The sequence below is a fragment of the Oncorhynchus mykiss genome, chromosome 19 (genome assembly GCF_013265735.2).
Source record: "Oncorhynchus mykiss isolate Arlee chromosome 19, USDA_OmykA_1.1, whole genome shotgun sequence".
Classification (NCBI taxonomy): domain Eukaryota; kingdom Metazoa; phylum Chordata; class Actinopteri; order Salmoniformes; family Salmonidae; genus Oncorhynchus; species Oncorhynchus mykiss.
The window spans coordinates 58,031,109-58,042,899 of record NC_048583.1 but is presented as its reverse complement, the minus strand read 5'-3'; the positions used below and the strand labels follow the sequence as shown (position 1 = coordinate 58,042,899).

Below are 11,791 nucleotides of genomic sequence, written 5' to 3'. Positions count from 1 at the left end.
CGCTAAGCTACCTGCCCAACTTGGCTTGTCTCTCAAGGCTGGCTGTATATCTCTTATCCATCCCCATAGTCCTATAAAACCTGTAGCCTTGCTGTGATCTTTTGGACTGCTGATGACACCTACTGGACATACTCCACACCACAGTTTAAACTGGGCATCTCCAGCCCTGTTCCTTGTTGTCTTAGGTACCTCTTTATGTAGTGTTGTCTCTCTTGTCGTGATGTGTGTTTTGTCCTATATGTTAGATATTATAATTTATTTATTTTTCCCAGCCCCCGTCCCTGCAGGTTGTCTTTTGCCTTTTGGTAGGCCGTCATTGTAAATAAGAATTTGTTCTTAACTGACATGCCTACATAATTAAAGATTATAATAAAAATGTATAAAATAAAAAAGATACCCTCCTGTACAGTAGCTGGCCTCTCCAGCCCTGTTCCTGTAGCTGGCCTCTCCAGCCCTGTTCCTGGAGAGACACCCTCATGTAGTAGCTGGCCTCTCCAGCCCTGTTCCTGGAGAGACACCCTCATGTAGTAGCTGGCCTCTCCAGCCCTGTTCCTGGAGAGACACCCTCATGTAGTAGCTGGCCTCTCCAGCCCTGTTCCTGGAGAGACACCCTCCTGTAGCTGGCCTCTCCAGCCCTGTTCCTGGAGAGACACCCTCCTGTAGCTGGCCTCTCCAGCCCTGTTCCTGGAGAGACACCCTCCTGTAGCTGGCCTCTCCAGCCCTGTTCCTGGAGAGACACCCTCCTGTAGCTGGCCTCTCCAGCCCTGTTCCCCAATGGTCATACATGAGTAAAAGTAAAGATACCTTAATAGAAACAAGTGAAAGTCCCCCCCAGTAAAATACTACTTGAGTAAAAGTAAAAACGTATTTGATTTTAAATATAATTGCTAAAATATATGTAAGTATCAAAAGTAAAAGTATAAATCATTTAAATTTCCTTATATTAGGGCAAACCAGAAGGCACCATTTACATGTTTTTAAAATGTAAGTGTAGGTGTTCACTCCAACCCTGTTCCTGGAGAGAAATCCTCCTGTAGGTGTTCACACCAACCCTGTACCTGGAGAGAAATCCTGCTGTAGGTGTTCACTCCAACCCTGTACCTGGAGAGAAATCCTCCTGTAGGTGTTCACTCCAACCCTGTTCCTGGAGAGAAATCCTCCTGTAGGTGTTCACTCCAACCCTGTTCCTAGAGAGAGACCCTCCTGTAGGTGTTCACTCCAACCCTGTTCCTAGAAAGAGACCCTCCAGTAGGTGTTCACTGGAGTGTAAACCTGCAAAAGGGTATCTCTCCAGGAACAGGGTTGGAGTGAACACCTACAGAAGGGTCTCTCTCCAGGAACAAGGTTGGAGTGCCCTGGTTTAAACGGAGGCTGCATGTACGGTCCTGAATTGCACCATTTTCCTGTCTTGCTGAGCATTCAAAATGTAACAAGTACTTTTGGGAGTCAGGGAAAATGTGTGGAGTAAAACATACATTATTATTATTATATTACATTATTTTCTTTAGGGAATGTAGTGAAGTAAAAGTAAAAGTTGTCAAAAATATAAATAGTAAAGTAAAGCACAGATACCCCCCCCCCCCCCCAAAAAAAATAACTTAAGTAGTATTTTAAAGTGTTTTTACTTAAGTACTTTACACCACTGCAAATATCCAAATAACGGATTAGTCAGATGCTTCTTAAATGTATTCTATTATATAGATAATACTGTATGTTAGATATGGCTGAAAAATATATAATAAGGTAAGGTATTCATTTGTAAGGTATACATGAATATCTCAATAGTTAAGTTTGTAAATAACTTTACAGGTTTTGTAGACTAATGTATAAAAGTCCCGTAGTGTTTATTTCATTGGTTGATACAGGGTGATTTATTCTCCACAAGGTGGTGGCAAACACCATTCTGTAAAATCTTCTCCGGGATACGGCTACTAGGAACCTACACAATGATCTGGGCCTGTATTCACAACGCGTCTCAGAGTTGGAGTGTTGATCTAGAATCAGTTTAGCCTTTTATATCATAATGAATAATATTATATGGACGGATCCTAGTTCAATACTTCTTCTCTGAGAGGCTTTTGTGGATACAGGCCCAGAATACATACATACATACATACATTTGACCAGAATAGGAAGTTAATTTAACTTGATTTTTTAAATACAGGTTTGTCTTCTTGAGAAAAAAAACATAGACCTGTAAGTTGAAATATAAATTTGGGATGGCTGTCAGGCTGTAGATACAGTATTTGATACATGTATATTATTTGAAAAAGGAAGACTGGTTTATATTTTTATTAGCAAAGATCAAGAAAAACACAAAAAGCAATATTCTACCAAATCACAGTAAAAGCACATAGCAATGTAACATGTACTGAGGATGGATAAGGGGCCCTTTCCCATAGCAATGTAACATGTACTGAGGATGGATAAGGGGCCCTTCCCATAGCAATGTAACATGTACTGAGGATGGATAAGGGGCCCTTTCCCATAGCAATGTAACATGTACTGAGGATGGATAAGGGGCCCTTTCCCATAGCAATGTAACATGTACTGAGGATGGATAAGGGGCCCTTTCCCATTGCACATAGCACTGTAACATGTACTGAGGATGGATAAGGGGCCCTTTCCCATTGCACATAGCACTGTAACATGTACTGAGGATGGATAAGGGGCCCTTTCCCATAGCAATGTAACATGTACTGAGGATGGATAAGGGTCCCTTTCCCATTGCACATAGCACTGTAACATGTACTGAGGATGGATAAGGGGCCCTTTCCCATTGCACATAGCACTGTAACATGTACTGAGGATGGATAAGGGGCCCTTTCCCATAGCAATGTAACATGTACTGAGGATGGATAAGGGGCCCTTTCCCATTGCACATAGCACTGTAACATGTACTGAGGATGGATAAGGGGCCCTTTCCCATTGCACATAGCACTGTAACATGTACTGAGGATGGATAAGGGGCCCTTTCCCATAGCAATGTAACGTGTACTGAGGATGGATAAGGGGCCCTTTCCCATTGCACATAGCACTGTAACATGTACTGAGGATGGATAAGGGGCCCTTTCCCATTGCACATAGCACTGTAACATGTACTGAGGATGGATAAGGGGCCCTTTCCCATAGCAATGTAACATGTACTGAGGATGGATAAGGGGCCCTTTCCCATTGCACATAGCACTGTAACATGTACTGAGGATGGATAAGGGGCCCTTTCCCATTGCACATAGCACTGTAACATGTACTGAGGATGGATAAGGGGCCCTTTCCCATAGCAATGTAACATGTACTGAGGATGGATAAGGGGCCCTTTCCCATTGCACATAGCACTGTAACATGTACTGAGGATGGATAAGGGGCCCTTTCCCATTGCACATAGCACTGTAACATGAACTGAGGATGGATAAGGGGCCCTTTCCCATAGCAATGTAACATGTACTGAGGATGGATAAGGGGCCCTTTCCCATTGCACATAGCAATGTAACATGTACTGAGGATGGATAAGAGGCCCTTCTATGAAATACCTATTTTAACATTCCTGACAACGAATATCAATGTTTTTATAAATGTTTTGTCAACATTTTTACCTATTTTTCAAACACAAATCAATGACAGCATTTCAAGGTGAAATCAAGTTTAATTAAACATAGTTAAAACTAAATATGGATGTTGATTTAATGTTGAAGTCAGGTCTTTGCCCGGTGGGTTAAAACTAACCGAATGTTACCAATAAGAGTACGAAATCCAAACTGCTGTTGTTTTATACAATGTTTATGGTTTGAAATGACATGTGGTAGAATACTTTAGAGAGTGAAAATTGGGTACCCAACTTCCTGCCGGTGCCCCAACCACACAAACACAACATCCTATTTTTGTTGTTGACATATCCAGTGATTAATGGCTCCAACCCACATTTTCTTGGCCTGGAAAAGTAAATTAAAGCCACCCACATTTTAATCCTATTTTGCCCTCAAACAAACTGCAGGGGTCGATGATTGTGTTGTGGTATGAAATCTTACCAGAAATTGGATGGACTTTTGTTCAAAGCAGGAGCTTGCAGTCACATTAATATTTGTAAATACACTTGCTGAATTATAGAGTTTAATTAATTGGTGCTTTAAAATAATACTAATTAGACATAAAATGGGATGAATATCTAAAGTACTATAACATCCACTACTGGTGATTCGTAACAATTGTATTATGCTCATTACAGATTGACAATACGTGCTGATATTTCCAGACAGATTTTTTTAATAATATATAGATAGACTCAATGAAAAACTAAAAAGCAGTATAAATGCAGATGTGGTTCACTTGAATACTGTAAAAGCAGATGTATCCTATCCACTAACAACAATATGTAGAAGACAAATACGAAACAGCAATCTGAATACTAATAGAATCTAACCATCAAAAGCACTGACTGGTTCTAGTTCAAAATATCAGCATAAGTACAATAGGATTTGTAATAACATGATAAACTTGGGGCTTTATGATAATCACTGTAATTGACTTAAAGTCTGACATTTGTACACGATTTGATGCATAATTAACTACAGTATAACAGTGGAAAGTAAAACATTGAATTAGTTCAGATCAAAAGCTTCGAAGAATCAAAATCAGCTGTTTTGGTTATTTTGCTTTAAAACATATTATTTTGCTTTATAAGCACTTTTATGTTATAAGTTAACATCTGAAAGAGATAAAACGACAGCTTGTGGATGTCCTGAAAATTAGACAGGCATACATTATTGTCCTTCTTCTCCAAGCATAGTGCCTGTACATCTTAGCATCAATACTCTTACTTGAGGAAAGTTCCACATACAGTGGATCACATTAGAACAGAATAACTGCATTTTTCAGAGAGGGAGCCTCATGTTTCTCTTTAACATCTATTTTCAATCCATGACCTTCTCCATTTGTTTTGTAGGTGTCCTTGCACACTCAAACACACTCCTTATGCAGACGGTCAGTCAAAATACCCACATGTCAGATTGACGTGTAATGTTTGCCAAAGCTGGTGAGCTTGATCTTCTCAGGGAGGATGATGTTGACAGAGCGGTCCCCCTCATCCTCGCTGTTATTGGCTCTCAACAGATGCTCTCTCTGCTGGCGCACCAGATGGCTGTACTTGGCGTTGGCCATCCACGTCTCGCAGCGGTTGAAGAAGATAATACCTGTGGTTCCCAGGATCACCAGGCAGGTGAGCAGGCCCAGCATCCCGAAACAGATGAGCTGACTGCGGGTGACCAGGCTGGCGGCAGAGGCCGAGTGAACCGTCTCCTTCAGGCTGATCTTGAGAAGGTCCCTCTCGGGGGGCCTTAGTAGTTTATGGAAGGCGTGGGCAGGTAGGCTGTAGTGTGATGGGGAGAGTTTGGCCAGCCTGAGTTTGGCTTTGGGCCTGTGTGGCTGCTGGGTCGGTGTACATTCATGCCCAGTGAAAGTGCACCCTGGGAGGCACAGACAATGGTACATCCCAGCCCTGTTCTTTTGGCTCCCCACCACGCAGGTGCCCCCGTTCCCACAGGGGGAACTAGCACAGGGGGAGAGGGGGTCCACATGGGTGTTGTTACAGGTGGGGCCGTTGAAGCCCGCGGGGCAGGCGCAGGTGAACGCAGGACCGTAGTCGGTGCAGTTGCCCCCGTTGAGGCAGGGGTTGGGATCACAGCTGTCCGTGTCAATCTCACAGAAGTCTCCAGCGAATCCAAGGGGACAAGCGCAGGAAGGGTAGGCTGCCAAGCCACCGGCATCGGAGCAGGTGCCACCATTTTGGCAGGGAGAGCTGAAGGGCAAACCAGTTCACTTTGATTTCTCTCTAAAGTCCACAGTATAAAACTGTACCAGAGATTATGGCAACATACAAGAGCTCAAGAGGGTTTACATTTTTTTATTTTTTTTATCGGTCACATCTCAGAGGTTGTGTAAGACCATTCAAATTATATGTTTTGTTGTTAGCCAGTACTGTGTTCACAGCCACATGCTCACAGCCGTTCAAACAGGATGCCTTTTTAATCCTTATGCTGCACTAGACATTCACTCTAGACATTCACTCTAGACATTCACTCTAGACATTCACTCTAGACATCCACTCTAGACATCCACTCTCGACATTCACTCTCGACATTCACTCTCGACATTCACTCTAGACATTCACTCTAGACATTCACTCTAGACATTCACTCTAGACATTCACTCTAGACATTCACTCTAGACATCCACTCTAGACATCCACTAGACAGTTATGGGCCTTTCTTGCAGAGCTTAATGAAGGTCCATGATTACTGAGCTCCAATGTGGGCTCAGTGTTTAGGAATCATTCTCAGAGTCCCACAAAAAGAAAGGTAATATACATCTCCATGCAAAAGTAATTTCAGTTAGAGGATTTAAATAGAACTGAAATGATTGCTTGTCAACTAAAGAGAAAGGACACACAGACAGAGCTGTATTGAATTTTGTGTCGGGGTCCTCTCAGTCAATAACAGGCCAGTGTAACAAAGAGCAATCATAATGAGATTCAGTGAGACTATGGCGGTCAAGGAAGGCTGTATACCTATCAGTCTCCACAGACAAGCCTGTGTCCATTTGAAAGGCAGAAGGGTTGATCCCCCAATGGATTCAATGGCACCTAATCTGGTATTGAAAAAGCTTTAGAGACTAAGGTTTTAATTAAGATAATGCAAACCATGTCAAAATTTCATACCCGTTTGTTAGACATGATCCCTTTTTCAGGTGGCAGCTCTCTCCTGTGTAACCAGGCAGACAAATGCAGAGGTATCCTCCCTGGCCAGTCTGGATGCATGTGGAGTTATCAGTGCATGGTTTAGATGAGCACTGGTTGGTGTCTGGAAAAAGTTGATAGAATGTTGTTGGGAGAGGTCATCACACACACACACACACACACACACACACACACACACACACACACAGAGTTTGTTATGATTTTATTGCCACATAGTAAATTGAAAACAAACAAACCAGTGACAAGTAGACTATATTTGACACCTCCCCACCCATGGTGTCTTTAAGACAGTGGAGCACATAGAGCCATCATAGACAGGAAACACTATTTTCTTTCAACCCTCAAACATATGCTTTCTCTTTCAGCTCGAGGTAAAGTCATAAAAATTTACATAAATATACAGTATTTTGAAGATTAAACAAAGTATGTGCTATCTGTGAATCATTCAGCTGTATCTTATGGGATCCTACCTTATTCACATGGTCAGGCCTGACATGTGAGAGAAAGGTGGATTGGACTCACCTTGGTCACACTGGCTCCCCATCCAGCCCTCTTCACAGATATGATACCCACCTTCACAGATACCCACCTTGGTCACACTGGCTCCCCATCCAGCCCTCTTCACAGATATGATACCCACCTTCACAGATACCCACCTTGGTCACACTGGCTCCCCATCCAGCCCTCTTCACAGATGCACTGCCATGCTTTCTCACAGCTGCCATGAAGACAGCCAGGGAAGGGCATGCACTGCTTGCATGTTACACCCTGCCAGCCTGGTTTGCATCTGAAAACATGATTCAGATGAAGGGGACCATTGTTATGCTTCACATATGTTTTTACTCGCCCAGATGAACGATTATTGGATGTTTCCACAGGGTGTATTATTGTATAATTGATTGGGAAAAAGTAGATTTTTTAAAATATATTTGTAAACAATACATCTAAACTTGGAATTAGCAGGATGAAAAACATCATTTATTGTTTAGTCTGTGACGACTTGGCCATGTGGAAATGGGGTGAAATAAGATGAAAATGGACTGCTTATGTTGATGAAACATGGTTTCTACAAATATTTAACATACTTCCGATGATCTACTATATAATTGAATTACCTGCATTCCTCAGGCTTTTCACAGTAGCCGTTTTCAGGATTGCACCCTGCGCTGCATTCAATAGCTTGGATATGTGAAAGAGAAAACACGAGATTAGCTATGAATTGCCTTTTCAAAGACCTCAAAGATAAAACAGAACATTCATTTAAAAGGAAAATATTCGCAGCTAGTAAGTGATTTATTATTAAGTTATTACATCTCAATGACAGCCGTTATGTAATGAGGGTACTATTGCTATAATGGAAACTATAATGGATTATGTGGTAAATTACCTTTAGTGATGGCAACACTCAAGACCAGAAATAACCCAAATGTTGTCAGGCACATCCTGATTTTCAGCATGCTTCTTCTCCTGTAAAATAAGCATTTGTCAAATCGCAGCTCAGTTTCTAATTTCTCTGTCAAAAATAACTACAGGGTTTCGTAGGATAACCCAATGCGCTCAGCACGACCAGTCCCTCGCCTCCAAAGAACCGGTTGACATTGTTGAAAAGTTGATTATACGTGCATGCAGCATCGGACCTGAATTAAAATTGGTCAAGCCCTTGTTCTGAAAGAACAGCCTACACACCACGCACTAAATAGCATAGGATACCCAATTACGCACGAGCACAAACGAAAATGCGACAAGAAGAACTATACCATAAAACGTTACGATATTAACCTAAATCTTCACTGATAAATCAAAAACTTTGCTTAAAATTATACATTTTACCTATATCGCTTAGTTGTTCAGCTAGCTAGTCAGTCATATTGGATGCGTCCAAGCATGGCACTATATTTACTGGAATAAAGACGGCCGTGTAGCTATTCAGACGTGAGGTTTTTGTGTGATAGAGTAGACAGACAGCATTGTGGTCCACGCTTGGCTCCTCCCGTCTGATTTAGGAAAGGAGCTGTCCAGTCCTCTGACCTACTGAACACATGAGGGGAAAGGCACACGTAGCCTAACGTTATCTGTTCAATAACTTGCAGCGCAATCTATACAAACTTCTCAAAAGTATCGGCAGGGTTCGTTGCCATACTCATTAATTCTAATTTGTTTTGTAAGACCTCATTGTTTATGATACAGTAACCATTTAAACACTTATTGTCAATAACAATTGTCTGGTCAATTCTACAAAAATGCCAACTGAATTATATTCTACCCGCACTATTTCCAATTCTTTCCTCAGGCAAAAGGTGTAATTTTCTTGTGCCACAAATAGAAGGGCTTAAACTCAAAGCTCTAATTTACGGGTTCTTCGTGTTCCCAGACTTTATTGGAGCTGCAGTAGACTAGGGGAGGATCTATTACAATATAAATATAATTTATAAAAATCGCGTCTCCATTTAAGTCGATGACGGTATAATGAGAAGTAAGTCAGGAAGAAAAAGCAGGAAGTGTACCCTTACATCTGTGCTGTGATTTGTTGAGTAAATTACAAAACAATGCATTGCATTGCATGACCCACATCAGTTATCATGACCCACATTTAACATTACCATGGCAATCCAGCATCAGTTGATAGAACATTCCAAAATAACATGGAGATGATTGCATCACAATACCAGGCAGCCAAATCTCGATTGTATAATGAGTTTACCAGTCAAATTGCCAAGTTTAGAGCTTCCAAGCCCGTTCCATTCATTATATGTATATGTAGGTTGTTTTCATTAAAACGTCACTATACCTTCAATTTGGCTGATGGAAGTGGCAAGGAGACCGAGCCCCAGTACCGATAAAACCATTGACAACTAAACTCAGCAAAAAAAGAAACGTCCTCTCACTGTCAACTGAATTTATTTTCAGCAAACTTAACATGTGTAAATATTTGTATGAACATAAGAAGATTCAACAACTGAGACATAAACTGAACAAGTTCCACAGACATGTGACTAACAGAAATTGAATAATGTGTGCCTGAACAAATGGGGGGGTCAAAATCAAAAGTAACAGTCAGTATCTGGTGTGGCCACCAGCTGAATTAAGTACTGCAGTGCATCTCCTCCTCATGGACTGAACCAGATTTGCCAGTTCTTGCTGAGAGATGTTACCCCACTCTTCCACCAAGGCACCTGCAAGATCCTGGACATTTCTGGGGGGAAAATGTGTGCCTGAACAAAGAGGGGGTCAAAATCAAAAGTAACAGTCAGTATCTGGTGTGGCCACCCTCACCCTCCGATCCAACAGGTCCCAGCGTGCTCAATGAGATTGAGATCCAGGCTCTTCGCTGGCCATGGCAGAACACAAGACATTCCTGTCTTGCAGAAAATCACGCACAGAACGAGCAGTGTGGCTGGTGGCATTGTCATGCTGGAGGGTCATGTCAGGATGAGCCTGCAGGAAGGGTACCACATGAGGGAGGAGGATGTCTTCCCTGTAACGCACAGTATTGAGATTGCCTGCAATGACAACAAGCTCAGTCCGATGATGCTGTGACAAACCGCCCCAGACCATGAAGTACCCTCCACCTCCAAATCAATCCCGCTCCAGAGTACAGGCCTCTGTGTAATGCTCATTCCTTCGACGACAAAGCAAATCCGACCATCACCCCTGGTAAGACAAAACTGTGACTCGTCAGTGAAGACGTTTTGCCGGTGATGTCTGGTGATGGCCTGCCTTACAACAGGCCTACAAGCCCACAGTCTAGCCTCTCTTAGCCTATTGTGGACAGTCTGAGCACTGATGGAGGGATTGTGCGTTCCTGGTGTAACTCGGGCAGTTGTTGTTGCCATCCTGTACCTGTCACGCAGGTGTGATGTTCGGATGTACCGATCCTGTGCAGGTGTTGTTGTCTGCCACTGCAAGGACACTCCGCTGCCGTCCTGTCTCCCTGTAGCCTTAGCAGCTTCTTGGGTTGATTTTGGAGCCTCAGCAACTTCCAGAGTTGATCTTGAAGCCTCAAAGGCTTCTTCAGTTGATCTTGGAGCCTCAGCAGCTTCTAGAGTTGATCATGGCATCTCATACAACTTATAGAGTGTATCTTGGAGCATCAGCAGATTCTGTAGATGATATTGGAATATCACCAGCTTATAGAGTTGATCTTGGAGCCTCAAAGGCTTCTTCAGTTGATCTTGGAGCTTCAGCAGTTTCTAGACTTGATATTGGAGCCTCAGCAGCTTCGGGTGTATATTTTGGAACCTCTGCAGCATCTAGAGTTGATATTAAAGCCTAAGAAGCTTCTAGAGTTGATCTTGGTGCACCAGAGCTTCCAGAGTTGATGTTGGTGCCACAGCAGCATCTAGAAACCCACCTGGGTTTGTGGGTAGTTGTTTTCTGTTTTGTGTCTGCACCAGACAGAACTGTTTTATTTTGTTCCACTTTGTTATTTTGTTTCAGTGTTCAGTTTGAATAAATAATCATGAACACGTACCACGCTGCGCTTTGGTCCTCTTCTTCAGACGAGCGTTACTAGCATATAGAGTTGATGTAGGAGCCACAGCAGCATCTAGAGTTAATCTTGGAGCCTCGAAAGCTTCTAGAGTTGATGATGGAGCCTCAAAATGTTCTAGAGGTGATGTTGGAGTCTCAAAAGCTTATAGAGTTTACATTGGAGCCTCAATAGCTTCTAGAGTTGATCTTGGCATCTCAGCAGCTTCTCTAATTGATATAGGAGCCTCAGCAGATTCTAGAGTTGATGTTGGAGCCTGATCAGCTGAACAGGATCCTGGAGCATCAGCAGCATCTAGAGTTGATCTTGGAGCCTCAGCAGCTTCTACAGTTGATCCTTGAGCCTAAGCAGCTTCTTGAGTTGATATTGGAGACTCAGCAGTTTCTAGGGTTGATCTTGGAGCCTCAGAAGCTTCTCTAGTTGACATTGGATCCTCTGCAGCATCTAGATTTGATCTTGGCGTCTCAGCAGCTTCTAGAGTTGATCTTGTATTCTCATCAGATTCTAGAGTTGATTTTGTAGCCTCAGCAGCTTCCAGAGATGATATTGTCATG

The 11,791-nt window shown here is 42.5% G+C and overlaps 1 protein-coding gene across 1 annotated transcript; it reads right to left on the bottom strand.

Moving 5' to 3' along the window:
- Positions 1–2,277: 2,277 nt before the first annotated feature.
- LOC110498180 (protein delta homolog 1) lies at positions 2,278–8,769 on the bottom strand. The gene is made up of 6 exons (XM_021574796.2): positions 8,579–8,769; positions 8,136–8,215; positions 7,864–7,927; positions 7,405–7,535; positions 6,710–6,851; positions 2,278–5,791 (listed from the first exon to the last, which is right to left on the bottom strand). Exons 2-6 carry the CDS (start codon positions 8,203–8,205, stop codon positions 4,999–5,001), a joined length of 1,200 nt encoding a protein of 399 aa, XP_021430471.1. The 5' UTR covers positions 8,206–8,215; positions 8,579–8,769; the 3' UTR covers positions 2,278–4,998.
- Between the last annotated feature and the right edge of the window lie 3,022 nt (positions 8,770–11,791).